This window comes from Leopardus geoffroyi, chromosome A1 (genome assembly GCF_018350155.1).
Source record: "Leopardus geoffroyi isolate Oge1 chromosome A1, O.geoffroyi_Oge1_pat1.0, whole genome shotgun sequence".
NCBI classification, from domain to species: domain Eukaryota; kingdom Metazoa; phylum Chordata; class Mammalia; order Carnivora; family Felidae; genus Leopardus; species Leopardus geoffroyi.
The window spans coordinates 5,389,629-5,406,311 of NC_059326.1; the positions used below are offsets into that span (position 1 = coordinate 5,389,629).

Genomic DNA, 16,683 nt, shown 5'->3' on the forward strand with positions numbered 1-16,683 from the left:
TCTTACAGTGCGGGGCCTGCTTTGAGGATTCACATTTGTGTATTGGTTTACAGCAACACGAAAGCCTTCTCCCCACAGTGGATGGGTAAGTTACGTAAGGAACGTGACATAGCCCTCTCCCGGGGCCCGGAGCTGAGGGCAGGCCAGGTCCTTCTGGCTGGTTTCACATGTATTTATGACTTTCTTTTATACCTACTAGTCTTGCCTTGGATTTAAAGGAGAAATTCTTTAAAAAAAAAATTTTTTTTTTTTTAACGTTTCTTTATTATTGAGAGAGAGAGACAGAGCATGAGCAGGGGAGGGACAGAGAGAGAGGGAGACACAGAATGCGAGCTGTCAGCACAGAGCCCGATGCGGGGCTCGAACTCCCAAATCGCGAGATCATGACCTGAGCTGAAGTTGGACGCTCAACCGACTGAGCCCCCCAGGCGCCCCTACCCCCCCCCCCCCAAAAGGAGAAATTCTTAACACAGAAGAAAAAGATTCTGGGTCGTTTCCTGTGAAAGGTTGGAAGCTCTAAATTATAAAAAACAAGAGTAAACATTAAGTCGATCTCCAAATATTGCATTTGATAGGACGTAAATTGAGAGCGAAAGACCACAAACAGAAAAATGACCGGCTAATAGCGCAATCTGAGGTTATTTTAGTAACGTGTGGAGGAGGAAGTAGACAAGGGAAAGATTAGGAGGGAGGCCCTCTCTGAACATATTGCCCTTAGGCACGAAGCTTGTGGCCGCTGCAGCGTCTAAGTTGAGGCTCTGGGTTGAGAGTGGAGGTGAGCAATTTGCACTGTCTCTACACCAGGCCTGTGTCTACGGGCTGCAGTTGGCCCCGTTGCTGGTTAAGTCTTCTGTACACATAAGATCCTCAAAATGCTTGACTCGGTAGGAGAGTAATATGCTTCTACTGGATTTAGTGTGTACTTTTGTGGGCGTGTGTCAGTATATGTGTGTGTGTTCGGGCTGCAGGTTTGTATTTTATTTTTGTCATCAGAGCTCGGAAATGATGGTAGGGATGAGTCCTTGTCTCCGTTGAATTGCCCAGAAGCCGTTGCTTTCCTATTACCAGTAAGAGGGTAATGTGCGATTACAGACGGTGGTGTCGGCGAAAGCATTTTGTGTCGGTTGCTCAGAAAAAGAGAGTACGCTCGTGAGCACCGAGTGGTATATACAGAATTGTTGAATCTCCCTCTATCACATACCTGAAACTAACATAATACTTTGTGTTAACTCTACGGGAATTAAAATAAAAACTTAACAATAAAAAAAAAAGAAACAACCTAGCTCGTGTAGGAAAAAAGGTATTCGCCGTTTTGGGAAAATGCTGGATGAATCATCATTTCCTTCTTTTTTTTTTTTAGTTGTGAGTCCCTGATCATGCCTGATTTTTGTGTCAAACCGACGGTCAGTGAGCCGAATGCGGATTGCAGTAGTGTTCTGCTTGGATGGCATTGTGAATAATGGCAGGGGGTACAGGACATACCCCAGTCGGCCATTGACCCGCCCCGCTTCATGTCGGAGCTGTACCTTTATTACCTGTCTGGTGCCCTGAGATCATTTATCTACATGGTACCCAACGCATATTTTCAGATTCTTTCTTAAACAGAAGCAAACAGATAGTAAGGCGTACGTCTGTTCAATGTATATTTGTATTTTGTCTCTCCAGATGTCTTCTGACAATGGTTTAATAAGAGCAGTGAAACACTCAAAATTGCTAAAGAATAGATTAAGAAGGTTTAGGGCAAGGATTATATATTAACTACCTAATTAGCCCTTAAATCTGTGGCACTGATCTTAATGACTGAGTTTAGCAGAGTGGGAAAGCTTGTATGTTTCCTGTTTCCTGAGTGAACAATCCTGGTATTGAATGATTCTGGCTTAACCTTTCTCGATCTCCCTGGAAACGTTTTTGCTTCTAGGTTTCCCTTACTCCTCAAACGTTGCTAAATTAGCACGGGCTTTGAAAACCCCCCCAAAGTCCTCTCCATTTCACATACTTCTCATATTTGTTCTATTGCAAGTGTTGATCGCAAGACAAGCTCAAGTCTGAGCCCGGATGGCATTGATCTGATTGATTCCTCTGTGCGCTCTCTCTGTGGCCGTGGGCCTTCTTCTGGAAAGACCATATCGAGTTCGTCCACTGTTGTGAATGAAAATAATCAGCTGGCGAAAGCACAGAATTAGAAACCTCTTGGTATATTTATTTCTGTGTCCCAAGAATTCTGATTTAAAGCAGACTTTATTTCAAGTAATGTGAACAGTAGGTCGTTCAGGAGTCTCAGATGAATCAATGTTTTCTTCCCTTCTCTCCAAGAAAATCTATTTAAAGCAAAGGTCAAATCTGTGCTGGATTTAGAACCTATTAAATGTAAGTCTGGAGAACAGGGCCACTTCTTTTCTATTCTTTACATAGTTTCAAGCACTAGGGACACTCTGGTCTTCTGCAAGCCATCATTTCCCACATTTTTCTGGTGTTTGTACTTGGGTTTTTTTTTTGTTGTTGTTCTGGAGGATAGAGTGTTACCTGGAGCCTCTGTACCCAGTGAATTTGAGCCCTTGTGAGTCTTTGAGCTTATGTAATTTAGGAGTAACTTAAACCTTGAACAATTGCCTTGGAGGAGTTGATTAGGCTTTGAACTGTATCTAAGAAAGATATATTAATGCGTGTATTAATGTGACACATGTAATTAACATGCTCAGAAATTGAACTCCTATGTGCCCTTCCTCTCTCCCCCCCCTTCCCTCATCCCTCTGTCCTTTTCCATCTCCATGAAGGTTGTCAGGCTGTTGCCCATATTACCATCCCCACGCACTGCCCTCGCATTGTTACCAAACCCCGCACATTTTACCTCTGAAAAATCTTTCACTTTCTCAGTCCAGGGCTTGTTGTAGGTGTGGGTGTTGGCATGGTGTCCGAACTTGTCCCTCAGCTCCCCATGGCCTTTCACTCAAGAAAGATTCGGATAAATCAGTGCCCTGAGGGACATAAATCGGGAGAGGGAAATGGGTGTGCACAGGGGAGTGTGTTTTTAAGTAGAGCCACCGAGAAGGATCTCATCAGGGAGAGGGGACGAGCCATTGGAAATCTGGGAGAGAGCTGGAAGGGAGCAGGAGGGCGTATTTGAGGAACACCAAGATGTCAGTGGGCGCCGTGGTCAGAGCCACAGTTCGGGGGGGGTTGGGCCCCACGGGGCAGGGTAAGGCCCTGGCTCTTGAGAAGCTTCTGAAGACTGAACCGAGTGACGGGATCTGCCTTTCTTGTTACCAGGACTCTGTTATGGTGAGAAAAGAGAACAGGGTGGGGGTGGGGGAAGGGCCAAAGCCGGGAGGCAATTTAGGAGTTTGCTATGATGGTGTAGGAGAGGGAAGGTGGCTTTAGCAGGGCCTTGGTGAGAGGTGGTCAGATTCTATATGTATCTCAAAGACACAGGTCACATTGTTGACTGATGGATTGATTATTTAGGGTGTTCAATAAAGGAATAAGAATAAGCCCAATGTTTTTGGCTTGAGTACCTGGAAGGTTGACGTTCCCCTGCTGTGTTCCCACTGTTGGTGTTCCCAGAAGATTTAATGCAGGGAACAGCAGGCTTGGGAGGGAGGGAGTAAGGAGCCCAGTGTGGACATGATGTTTGCAGTTCCTTATGACAACCAAGTGGAGATGCCAAGTGACGTTGTTGGATATTCGGGTCTGGAATTTGGCGGAGAAGTTCTACCTGGAGATATAAACTTGTGAGTCTGACATATTTAAGGACGTAAGACCAGCTGAGATCCCCAAAGATACACGTAGGAAATGTCCTTGGACTGAGCCTTGAATCACTTTTCTTAGAGGATTCAGAAATTCAGCTTTCTTAATGCGGGGTATCCCCTTTGTCCCAAGCCCAGGTTTCAGGGGCATTTCTAGGTGTTCTTCTTACATACACGGACAGGTGAGGATAGTTGTCAGGCCGCAGTCCTTCTGCAGAGTTGTTTTCAAAGGAGTGCCCTTCTGTCCATTCCTAATCTCTGCTAAGCGTTCCAGTGTTAAATTTGCCTTTTGGTAGTTTTCTCCTGCTCCTTGCCCCTCCCCTGTGAGAATCTACATCTCTCTCCTGGATGTTATTATTCTTTTCTTCACAGTCCCCTGTAATAGCCCTTAGCCTGTGTTCTCATTCATGTGCAACTGGTGGAAGGCAAGGGAGTTCTCTTTTTGTCCCCACGACTTTGAATATCACCTGCATGGAACAGCATAGCGTTTGTTGAATTGAGTTTAATTTCTTAAGGCTCACAAAAGTGGTTTCTGTTTTATATTATACACACACGCATATGTGTATGTATTATACGTCTACACATACCCATGTATACACCTGATATTTGATATTTTATAATAAATATTTTATATATTTTATGTCTTTTCTAGGATATCATGTATATCGTGTATGTGTGTGTATATGTGTGTGTGTATTTATTTTCTTCTCAGAATAACTTTTCATCTCTTGTCTCAAGCATTTAGCACTAAGGCTTAGGAGCCCAAAAATGTGTACATGAAGAAAGAAGTTCTTATAGACACATTCAAAGTTATTCCTTCCATCCAATATGCCATCTTATGCAAAAATTTCAGTACTACAGCTGACATTTCATTTTTCCCTATAGAAATTCTAGCCATCTGGAAAATTCGCACGCGCGCGCGTGTTAAAGGTGAAATCTCTACTGAAAGCAATTTCAGGAGCTTCAGGAAATCCTCATTCCTCTGGACAGCTTTTGGGTTTTCGATCTGGGAATTTGCATGTTCTCTCAGTTTTACTAGTTTAATTTCAGGGGCTGAACCTTCATCAGCTAGGTAGAATAAAGAATCTGGAACCGTGCCTGGATTGGCAACGGCCCACGACAGCTGTAACGAGAATGTGGGCAGAGCCCCGGTGGGACCTCGACTTGTGTCCAGTTAAAAACCAAAGAACACGGTGCTCATCGAGCTGGGAGTGTGGGGCCCCGGCCGGCAGGGCCAGGGGCATGGTGGGAGTGCTAACGTAGCTCTCTGTCTCCCCCGACCCCGACCCCGACCCCGACACCAGCAAGCTCTGGCCTGCCCTAGTGATTTCCGTTCCCACTTTCAATGGAGAAGTGGGTCAGAGCAACCACAGCACATGCCCACTGACCAGTGATACTTGGCCTCCCAGTGTTGGGGCGACAGTAGGGACTGGGTGGCACCGTGGCCGGCGTGCATTTGTCGGGGACGGTTGGATGTTGCTTCACAGGAACCACGGGTCTAGGCCTCCCAGAGACTGTAATTGTTCGAGAGACACCGGCTGTCAAAGCTCTCGTGGCTTTTAAATTTTGGATAAAAAATTTTTTTTTCCAAATGTGGGGTGAATGCTTAACCTAAACTCACCGTGTTGGTTATGTTTCCTGGCCACTCAAATCAATTGTCAGGACCTTTTCTCCAGTTGGGCATAAACTGCTGTGCTTCTGCCCGTAAGCCAGTCTCGGTCTCCTTGGCTGATGCCCTTGTCCGGCTTCCGATGGACTCCTGCTTCTTGAGCGCCGCCGGACTTCGTTCGTGGCACATAAAACTCACGGCAGGTGTGAGGTATCTATTTGCTTCATACCTGTTTCCTCACGAACGCGTAAGCGCCTCGAAGAGAGCTTTTGCAGTTCCGCGCATGGCTGCGCCCTCACATTTGGCGTCCCAGGGCCACTTAGTGTGTGAGTGGTCTGCCAAGCTAATGTCTCAAGTGCTTTAACAAACTATGAATAGAAGGCCCTTGTCACCAGACGAGTGCAGTGATGTGCAGAAGGGACAGCAGGAGCAGAGAAGAGATGATTCACACCAGACAGTGAGCGATTGTTCTGGCCAGGGTCAGGAGTTCAGGAAGCAGCAAATATTCCCCCCAGAAGGGGTGGCAAGCGTTTTCTCAGCACCTGCTGTATGCTGAGTGATTTGTTTGTTTGCTTTCTTCACCCAGAGGGAGTGGTAAGGAAACTGCCCGAACGGTTTCTTTTTCCAGTCTTCAACCGGCATTGATTGAGGGGTTATATGATCCACAAAGGACAAGCGGTGGCTGCCAGAAGTTCACTCTGAGCTCCGCAGACTTCGGAGGGACTTCTGAGTAGCGGTGTCCCCAGAGAGCGGTGCGGGGTAGTCCAGGGCCAGAGGGGCTCCCTACTCCACCACCCCCCATCCCCGTCCCCCCCCAGGCGTTCAGACCAGTACTTACAGGGAACGGTAGGTTGCTCTTGAGCCAAAGAGCCACCTGTCTGTACGCAAAGTCAAAATGAAGTATCTGCTGTCCCCCAGTCACAGACCCCTCCCCGCGTCCTCCCACATCCGTTTCCCAGCCACTGGCCTCTTTTAGCAGGCCAGACAGACGCTGGCCACCCTCCCCATCTCCTCTCTTGCCCTCTGACCAGACACCACGCATCCTTCTCGTGAAATGCGTTTCCTGGTTTTGTCTCTGTGACCCCAGTCAGAGGTTAGACTCTCATCATCTGAAGGCTCCTTGCTGGTCCGTCTCCTGTCCCACTCCGTCATCTCTGCTGTCGGTGGGCGAACATCTGAGTGTGGTATTTTTATATGTAGAAGCCGTTGCTTTGCATTTGGGCGTACAAATGCTTCCTTCTGTCCTCCCAGCCTCGCCACCCCACCCACCCCCCCCCCCCCCCCCCGGCACCTTCCCAGCTGTGCCTGTGGTTCCCCAGCCTTACAGGCCTGCGTCGGTACCCGCTGCCCGCAGTGGTCTTTGGCCGTCGTGTGCCATTGTCTCCTTCCTTTGCCCTGGGCCTCTCCACCCCTGCAAACCTGTGCACATAATAAGCTCTTAATGGCTAAAGACTCATTAAAGGTTTTTCTTTTTTTGTTAGATATTTCAATGTAAACTTCTGTCTCCGTGACCTTGAATCCTTGTCAGTCTGTGTAGAGAAGAAAATGGTGAGGGGTGTTCCGGCCTGCCCCCCGCCTCCCACCCCCCCAGTTCGTTAATGGATTCTGCACAACTGGGGAAGCCTCCTGGCCAGGCGTATGTGCTGAGAGTTCCTCCTTGCCCAGTCATCAGTGTGGTGATCTCCAGTGGAAATGGGACTTACTCTACACATTTTTGCTTACTTATTTGGTTTTATTTTAAAAATCCATGCGTAATAAAATACACCACTGATTTTACCAACGGGCGACTATCCTCTAGAAAGTATTCCCAGTTTTAAATGTGCTACCATTGTTCCACACAAACACGAAATGTTTTCCTAACATAGCAGGGGATTTGTATACAGCTGTTGTTTCCTCTCGCATAACTCTCTCTCTCCCCCGCCCCCGACTCCTACTGATTCAAGGAAAATCGAAGAGGTCCCACTGGTAGGTGCTTTCCAGAACTTGTCTGAGGTGGCTCAGCCACAGCCGGGGAGCTGTGGGCGGTGGCCAGTCTCAGCAATTTGCGTGTCGTCTTTTTGCCCCAGTAGGTCCTAGTGGTGAGCCGAAGATCACGGTTTCTTCGCGTGGCTAGAGCCTTCATGATTCCCTGTTCGCAACCTCACGCAGACCACAGCTGCCTCATGTGGATTTGGGATTTTTTTTTTTTTTTTTTTTATACTGTCATATGCTGTTTGCATGAGTCACACACAGCCTGGGCACATTGTAATTCCTCTGAGAGTTAAGGTTTTAGGAGTAGTAAGTGTAGTGGCTGTACTATTGAAATACTAAAGTGAAAACTTTGAGTCCTTAAGGGCAGGAAATTAACTAGTTAAGATTATTATGTTCGTTTTCCTACACGGCACCTGTAAGGGTTATTCAAAAAGCGAGCATATGGTTTTAAGGAATTGGGCAAACTGTAAGAGACTCTTGGGTACCGAGAACAAACTGAGGGTTGATGGGGGCTGGGGGAGAGGGGAAAGTGGGTGATGGGCAGTGAGGGGGGCGCTTGTCGGCAGGAGCACTGGGTGTTGTATGGAAACCAGTTTGACAGTAAGTTATATAAAAAATTGGCTTTATTGTAAAGCAAGGGAGTAGCTCAGAAATTGAAATGACTTTGCGCTACTTATGCTATGCTTTCTGTGATGACTTAGCAGATACCAGCATTCGTCACTTGAGCCAAATGTGGATCTTTGGGTTGCTGTTGGTACTTTATCTTTCCGTGTAAGATGGCACTCTGTCTTCCTTTGCTAAAGCTTATGTGACATAATTAATCACGTGGTTCATTTCAACTACTTTGCAAATTTTAATTGTCTGGAGATGATTTTCTGCAGTAGTTTCTTTTTAAATTTGTAAACGTGATCACCATTGTGTTTGGTCTGGGCACTTTAAAATAACCCCAAGTGTCGAGCAGATTTTAGAGATAGCTGAATAGGTGGCAGCTATGAATACGCCGAAGGTTAAAAATTTAAATCCCCAAAGGTCAGAAAATTAATTAAGTTAAAGTGTTTGTGTTCATAGTAAAATTATTCCTGGTTAGTGTGATATTAACCGTGGCAGTGATTCATTGTGTCTCTGAAGTCTACGGTGACTCCCAGAGATCCAGTCTGGACAAATGTGTGACAAGCAATCGTTCATGGAATTATGGAGGGTCATTTTATACACAGCTGAATGATCACTGACAAATGCTGATTTTGCATTCTTCTTGCAGGAGGGTCACACTTTGAAATCATTTTCTTAGAGGAAAAGGGTTATCTACTTTAAGAAGAATTCCACATTTTAACAAATTGAAAAAAAAAAAAAGATTCGCAGTCCATATTCAAATAGCAATGCTTTTTAGAGCATATAAATTATTTTTGAGATCTCATTATATATAGCCATTCAAGAATATATTTGTTTAGCATGTAAGACGATTCCTGGTACTAAAAATCAAAATACAGCTTTTTGAATAAAGTAAGCCTATTAGGTTTGCTATTTAATATCCTTTGTGATAATGAAAGTACATGTTTTCAGGGAATTCTTTAACCTGAATGATTTGAGCTCAGTCACAACTGTTAGTCAAATGGTCTTCCAATAAATAGCAGTGATTGTAGTCTTCAGACATTTTCTAGGCCCTGAAGGCTAAAAATAAGTGGACAATAAATGATAAATGGTCCCCCCCCCCTTTAAATAAATGGCACTTGTTCATTTACAGCTGCTGCCAGTTTTCTGCCATATTCCCCACCTCCTGAGTCCCCCTTCTCACACTGTCTGGGATGCCTTTCCACGAAAACGTGGGTCTTCTAGAGACGAGAGATGTAAAAAGAAGAAATTGAAAAGTAGGACAGCCCAGCTCTCCTGAAGAGGTGTTCTTGGGGCTTATCAGCCTGCACAAGAACGGCCCCTGTGTACTCCCTGAATTATTCCACTTTGCTTACTTGTGTGTCTTAAAATCCCCCCAGACAGAATTCGTTTAATTCATTAAGCATTAGGAAACAGTCAACACCATTAGTCGTTAGGGAAATGCGAATGAAAACCACTAAATCTGACACTGCACGCCCACGAGAAGGGCTGAAATCGAAGAGACTGATGGTGCCCGTGTGGACAAGGATTGCGGGGAGCAGCCAGGGCGTGCACATGGGCCTGGGAAGAAGGCGAAGTGCCTCAGCTGTGTCTTTTTAAGTCAGAAACAGCCCCTCCCGGTCTCTTTAAAGTTAGATGAACACTTGGGGCGCCTGGGTGGCTCAGTCGGTTGAGTGTCCGACTTCGGCGCAAGTCCTCTCTCGCAGTTCGTGAGTTCAAGCCCCGCATCGGGCTCTGTGCTGATGGCTCAGAGCCTGGAGCCTGCTTCAGATTCTGTGTGTCTCTCTCTCTGCCCCTTCTCTGCTCATGCTCTGTCTCTCTCTGTCTCTCAAAAATGAATAAATGTTAAAAAAAAAAAAATTAAAGTTAGATGAACACTTGCCCTGTGTGTCTGTGTAGGTGGTATGACAGAGTGGTTCCAATCTTAGGTGTCTACCCAGGAGAAGTAGGAGTACGTGTCCACACAAAGACTCAAATACTTACACTAGCATTATTCATGATCTCCTAAAACTGGAAGCAACCCAGATGTGTGATAATGGGTGAGTGAATTAAACAAAATGGGGCATATTCATACCGTGGAATACGACTCAGAAACAGAAAGGAATTGATAAGTGCAGAAACACTGGACAGATCGCAAAGCCTTAGGCTAGATGAATAGGCCAGACAGAAGACATTGTGAACGGATTCTATTTATATGGCATCCGCAAAAAGGCAAAACTATAGCGACAGAGTGGATTGAGGATTGCTAGGGAATGGGTTGGGGTGGGGTGGGGGTGGGATTGCCTGCAGAATGGCAGGACGGAACGTTTGTAGGGTAATGGAAATGTTCTATGTGTTGGTTATGGACAGAGTCACATGACTGCATGCCTTTGCCGAAACTCCTTGAATTGTGCATTTAAAATGGCTCAACCTTACATTAATTATAGCTCAATGAGGTCGATTAACCGAAACAAAACCTCTGTAGAGGCTTGTCTGTTATTGTGAATTCAGTAAATTGAGTTGGTTTACTCTCAGAAGATAAAAAAAAAATTTTTTTTGTCAGCAATAGAACATTTTGTGGGAGGTGGAGATGGCCAGTGTAGAGAAATGCTTGATGGGGGTGACAATAAGAGGTGACTTGAGGGTACCAGACAGGTACTTGGGTACATGGAGGCAAGAGGCCAAATGATCTCTTAAGAAGGTTTGCTCAGTGCCTGTGAAATAGCATCCTATCCTCCTTGAAATTATTAGCATTCTAGGAAATCCTTGAAACATTACACACTTAACAGAGATTCCTCTTACTTTTTAATGAACCTCGTTTAGAGGTATTCATAGATTAGAACAAAGCAACATCCAGAGCAGAAAGGTATCAGCTCTCCAGGCATCAACAGCTGCCAGTCAGGGCCATGAGTCACTATCTTGTCTTCCCAGCCTTGACTTTCTTTATTTGCCTGTCGTGGGTTTGCTGGGTTTGTGCTTTGTCTTTTAAGCGTTACAAACTTCCATATCCATTAGGATTTATAAATGCCAAAGTATTGTGCGTGTTAATGCTGTCAGGAAACAAGTGTGATTATATTGGAAACGAAAATGATAGTAAAATAAAGGAAGTGGCAAGAATAAGAAGAATGCTGCTGTGGCTGGTCTGACAGTCTGGACAGTGGGAATGGGTGAAGGAATGGTAGAATGCAGTGGCGAGAGAAGTCACATATGACAGTGGGCAAGAGACCAGAAAAATAGGCGGCTGGAATGGAAAAACAACAAAACCCTTTTGAACCCATGGTCTAGAGGATGAGCATCACCATTAGATACTCATTAGCCCGAGGTTAATCCAGGAGAAGGGAGTTTGTTCTCGAAGGCGTAGTATGATTTGGCTGAATTGCTGCTCGTGAAACTTGAACCATCCTGGCTTTCAGCATGGTCAGCTCTGAGCCCGTTGGAATTTGCAGAACATCAAAGTGGGGTCTGAGGCAGCTGCTGCTACCTCAGCGTCTAAGAAATTCCTCTCGACACTTGCCAAGCTCACGGAGGGAGAGGGTTACCTACCTCGACATTTTTCAGTGTTGCTGGAACGGTTTCATTTTGAGGAAAGATTCCTGCTATCTGCAAATCGGTAGAAATGCGTCCAGATTCTAGAAATCTTCATCTTTCTGGGTTGATTAAACCCGGGGTGATTAACCGGAGAGCCGCCTTTCAGATCCCACCTGCGCATAAATTCAGATTGAACTTCAGCTGTACTTCAGACGAACCTGTGATCTGTGAGCAGACAACCATTTCCTGAGATCAAGGGTAGCACTGTCTATGCTGTTTATATCATTAAAAAAAAAAACAAAAACAAAAAAAAACAACTGAAAATGGAAAGGCCAGTGTAGAGCTTACTGATAAGAAATGCAGGGCTCCCAGTACAGCTCAACCAAGGGAGCGGTGAGTGTTTGGGGCACCGACAGGAACGGTCTGTGGTTGCCCTCGCTCGCTTTTGGCTGTAAACCGTGTGTGTTTTTAATTGCAAAGGAAAATAAAATTGTAGAACATGTTTGAAAACCTGGAAATAGATTGTTTAATATTAATGCCTAAAAGGCAAATTCTAGCGAAGGGTTTTGGAATGTTCTGTATCTTTCTGGGAATGAAACTTCTAGTCCCAACTCCCCGTGCCCCTCATAACAGCTAAGTCCATTGTAACTTTCAGTAATTGGTTTTTTATTAAAATAAGAGACTGCAGTATAAAGTTTAGCGACTAGGCTAAATAGGCATTAACAGGCCCTGGGACCCAACCACAATTTGTAGCATCGTTCCTTCGGGAAAATAGATTCTAAGTGCCCAATAACCGACTTACAAATAGACTTTTGAATCATAGTCCATTTGAGAATAAGGAACTGTTTGTGATAGTAATAGCTTCGATTGGCTTGCTTGAGGACTGCACAGAAGGGGCCTATATTCTGCCACACATGTGCAGTGAACCCAACCAGTCTGGGTTTGATCAAAGATGATTGCTGAGCGGGCATTGGGAGGAACTGAAGTGGAGGCTGGAGACAAGTCAAGGGTGGAGTTGGGAGGATGGGGAGTTAGGAGAGGTTTTAGTGGGAGGGAAGGTTTTCAATCTCAAAGGCAAAGGTGCGATTCCGTGGAGATGAAGTGAGAGAACAGGACGGTTTGGATAGGAGCGGCGGTTAGGAGTAGAGAGCGTGGCAGGCAAAAGGAATAAGAAGGATCAACCAGAAGACAGCCTCTTAATTGTAGAGAACAAGCTGAGGGTTACTGGAGGGGAGGGGCAGGGGGATGGGCTGAATTGGCGATGCGTATTAAGGAGGGCAGTTGTGATGAGCCCTGGGTGTTGTAGGTAAATGATGAATCATTGGGTTCTACACCTGAAACTAATATTATACTGTACGTCGACTAACTGGAATTTAAATAAAAACTTGGAAAACAGGGAAAGGAAAATGTACCAGGAAGGCCAAATGGCCCACATAGTAACAGTCATGTTTTGTGCAGTCTCTGCAAAGGGAAAACGTGACTGCTACGTTTCTATGGTTTGCAGTTGAACTCGGCCAAGGGGTCATCATTCACTTCCACGGGCATCTCTTGCTCCAAGAGGCCTTGTCCTGCCTCCCCTCTCCCTGCGCCCCCGTATTAGCAGCCTTCTCTTCCATGTTCGGTACTAAGCGAGGATCTGTCCTATGACTGCTATGTTAGGAGGCTCATTCCAGGCAGTAAACATGATGGCAGTTGTCGTGTGCTCTGTCTGTGTGTTGCCTTGGTCACAGGCCACGTCTTTTCGTATCCAAATCCATTATGCCAAGAGTAGTGCTGCATCACCGGTGGGCTCAAGGGGTCGTCTTTTGTCTTAGCTTGGTCTGCTGGCCCCAAAACTGGGTGGCTTAACCAACCGAAATCTATTCCTCATGGTTCTGAAGGCTGGGAAGTCTAAGATCAAGGTGCCGGCAGATCCATTGGCTCCAAGGACATTGGATCCCAGGGCTCTCCTCCAGGTTTGTGGAGCAGCTGTCTTCAGCTGTGTCCTCCCGTGGCTGGAGGGGGGAGAGGGGCGGGGTAGAGAGAGAGAGAAAGGGAGAGAAGGAAGAGACTCCCTCGTCCCTTCTAGTAAGGGCACTGATCTCATTGGGAGTGCCTCCCCCTCATGACCTACTTACCTCCCAAAGGCCCCACCTCCAAATAACCATCACATTGGGGATTAGAGTTTCAACATATGAGTTTTGGGGAGATACACACATTGAGTCCACAGCACTTTTCCCGGTTCGACTTGGAAACCTGTCAACTCAGTGTCCTCCATGTTTCCCAGGCCGCTGTGGGCTGTGGCATACGGGGCTCTCAGGAAGAGGGGCCATGTGTGCGACTCTGTGTCCCTGCCTGCCACTGTTGAAACTCCAGCTCCCTTTCGGGCCCTTCCCTATAACTGCTTGACTGATTGTGGGGGCAAGGGGAGGACTGTCTGTGTCTGAGGAGCATGGTTTCCTCATTAACCGTATTTCTGCCATTCCCATTCCCAGTGCTTGGCACCCTCCCTGCTCCTGCCCCAGAGCCTCTCACGCTCACGGGCGGTCAGCTGCCAACCCTTAGGCTGAGGAAGAAGGCTCCAGTCTGTCTTTATGAGCAGGACAGAAATAACCCTAAGTGGAGAAAGTACCCTCCATGATCTTACCGCTGTCGCGTATCTCCATTTGTACTGTGCCCCCTTAAAACACAGCCACAGGCAGGGGTCTCCTCATCTCAGGGATTTGAATTCCTCAACCTTTTCCTCCATAAGTCCAGGGGGTGGGGTGGCAGCGAGGGTAAGTTTCGCTGGGCTAGACGGTGCCTCCACAACAGTATTGGCACGTTGTCCGAGGACCAGTTCCACACGTCTTGCCTCATCCCTTTCAGTAAGATATTTTCCAGGAGGTTTTTCTATGCCCCCCGCATCGACCTCTGGCCAGCACCCTCTCCAGAATTGCCCAGACTTGTCTGAGTTTCCCGGTGAACACACCCAAGCCACCACACCGGGATTTCCCTGAGTGGGTGGGATTTTCTTCTTTCCACCCAGATTCTAAAGGGCAGGCTGTTGGCACAGATAAGGTAAACGTAGACGTTTTGTCTGAGATTCAGAATTAGGCAACTAATCAAGAGTTGAAAAAAATGTGTAAAGTTTCCTTTATTTTACTGAAAGTCAACTTTTATTCTTAGGGCACTGTTCTATCAATTATGCTTATGTCACTACACTGACAAAGAAGGCGTTGTCAGCAGCAATGGCATTTATTCACTGCCCAAAGTAGCTCAACTGTGTATTTTCCTAGATGTAGGGTAGTAACCAGAGGGAGAATGGGCTTCATTGAGTGCTTATTATCTGCCAAGCTCAGTGTTAAGGAGGTTGCCCTGATTAGCTCATTTGTTTATAACAAAAGTGCTGTGAGGTAAGTATTCTTAGCCCTGTTTTACACTTGAGAATTGTTGTTTAAAGAGGTTAAGTAACCCGCCCAGGGTCACAGAGGTAATAAGTGGAGAGCTGGGACCAGTCCCTGGGCCATCTGACTCCAGAACGGGGCTCTAGGCCACAATTATGCCTCAAATACATCTTTCGGATAAGTGTTGTTGGAAGTCTCTTACTGAGAATGAAAACTGAGCAGTAAGAGTAGAACCCGTTTTCCACTTTGTGGTCGTAGCTGATGCTCAGTTTAACTAGCGGTGGAAAGATTCCTGTCCATTTGACATGTTTCTTGAAGATGGTAATTTATGTTATCATGTGGATAAATGATATGTAAATGTAGCTTAATAGCCAAAGGGCAGTCGTCCAGACGATAATTTTAGCAGACTTTTGTGTTTCCCCGATTCATTTAAGCCATATATTTTTGTGAACCAGAGACTTTATTCTTCTGTTTGAAGCAGATATCCTACTCGTAGTCATAAATTCACTGGGAAGTCAGACATACTTTTTTTTTTTTTTAATCCAAAGAATGATTCTATGCTTTAATTCTATCTGATAAGAGACATCACACCAAGGTGTTTATTTAGGCTGGTACTAATATCTTAAAACGTATTATTTTAAAGTGTTTAATTTGATTAAATATTTTCTGGAACATGAAAAACATGATCAGTTTGTTTCTTCTTGTGGACGACCCGTGGGGAGAAATGGTTTAATCTGAAGATCTCAGCAGAGAAAAGAAATTAATCTTTTGTATTAATTTTATATCCCCTAATACTTTTTGGAGGCTTTAAAGATTATCTTGTGCAAACTGAGAAATGTTTTCCATTTAAGTTTTAGCACCTTTATCTTTGGGAAATAAAAAAAAAAAAACCACCACCGCCCATTTGTTTGTATGGAGTCTCCTGTTCTAGAGGCACTGAGAAAACTCCATATGGAGTATAAAGGAGTGGGTAGAAAAACTGTCCTCAGAACCTTAGCAATTAAAATTCCAACGGAGAAGAATTTGGATGCCGTAGTTCAGCCTGGACTGTAACTAGAGTAGGTTATTTTAAACGTCAAATGTAAATATCACTAAAGGGGATACGTTCATCCATACAACAGACCTAGCAGGCATTCCAGCAAATTCCAGACACACACCACATCGGACTCTGTATGCGTTACATTAGAATGGGTATGGCACTCTGTTTTTGATATATTAAACACCTACAATTTGAAATACTAAACACAAAGGCCCCCCCCCCCCCAACTCTCGTTTCAGGCAACAAGGGCAGCCATTACCCAGCATTGCACCGACCTTGGGAATCTGTTGGGCAAGGAGAACGATGTGGCCCTCATCATCGATGGCCACACCCTGAAGTACGCACTGTCCTTTGAAGTCAGGAGAAGCTTCCTGGATTTGGCGCTTTCGTGTAAGGCGGTCATATGCTGCAGGTAAGCAGATGCGGACTGGGTGGGGTTCACGTTCCAATGTGGCTGTAACCTGTGCTTTTATTAAAAGACAAAACAAAACAATGCATGGAAATTCTAGGGGTAAAGTTTCATTTAAAAAGAAAAGCGAAATAGAGGTGCCTGCGTGGCTCAGTCCGTTAAGCATCCAACTCTGGATTTCTACTCAGGTCACGACCTCACAGTTTGTGAGTTAGGGCCCGAGTTGGGCTCTGTGTTGATGGTGTGGAGCCTACTTGGGATTCATTCTCTCTCTCTCTCTCTCTCTCTCTCTGCCCCTCCCCTGCTTGTACTCGTTCTCTCTCTCTCTCTCAAAATAAATAAAAACTTTAAACAGATTAAAAAAAACCAAGCAAAATAAAAATACTAATTTAACCATCCTTTCACAGATTTTAGGTAAGGCAATTAGTGGT

General features: G+C 45.5%; 1 protein-coding gene and 1 long non-coding RNA gene across 13 annotated transcripts in view; one reads left to right on the forward strand and one right to left on the reverse strand.

The window, feature by feature from the left end:
• ATP8A2 (ATPase phospholipid transporting 8A2) overlaps nucleotides 1–16,683 on the forward strand; it is a 641,066-nt gene that overhangs the window by 290,979 nt on the left and 333,404 nt on the right. For all 12 annotated transcript variants that reach the window (XM_045459237.1, XM_045459162.1, XM_045459073.1 and 9 more), the window contains one exon: nucleotides 16,083–16,255. In XM_045459237.1, the coding sequence (XP_045315193.1) occupies nucleotides 16,083–16,255 (173 nt within the window). The remainder of the gene's footprint in view (nucleotides 1–16,082; nucleotides 16,256–16,683) is intronic.
• Nucleotides 2,530–6,144, reverse strand: LOC123588735. The gene is made up of 4 exons (XR_006707999.1): nucleotides 5,365–6,144; nucleotides 5,132–5,257; nucleotides 3,513–3,712; nucleotides 2,530–2,975 (listed from the first exon to the last, which is right to left on the reverse strand). It is a non-coding gene; the product is annotated as an uncharacterized LOC123588735 (long non-coding RNA).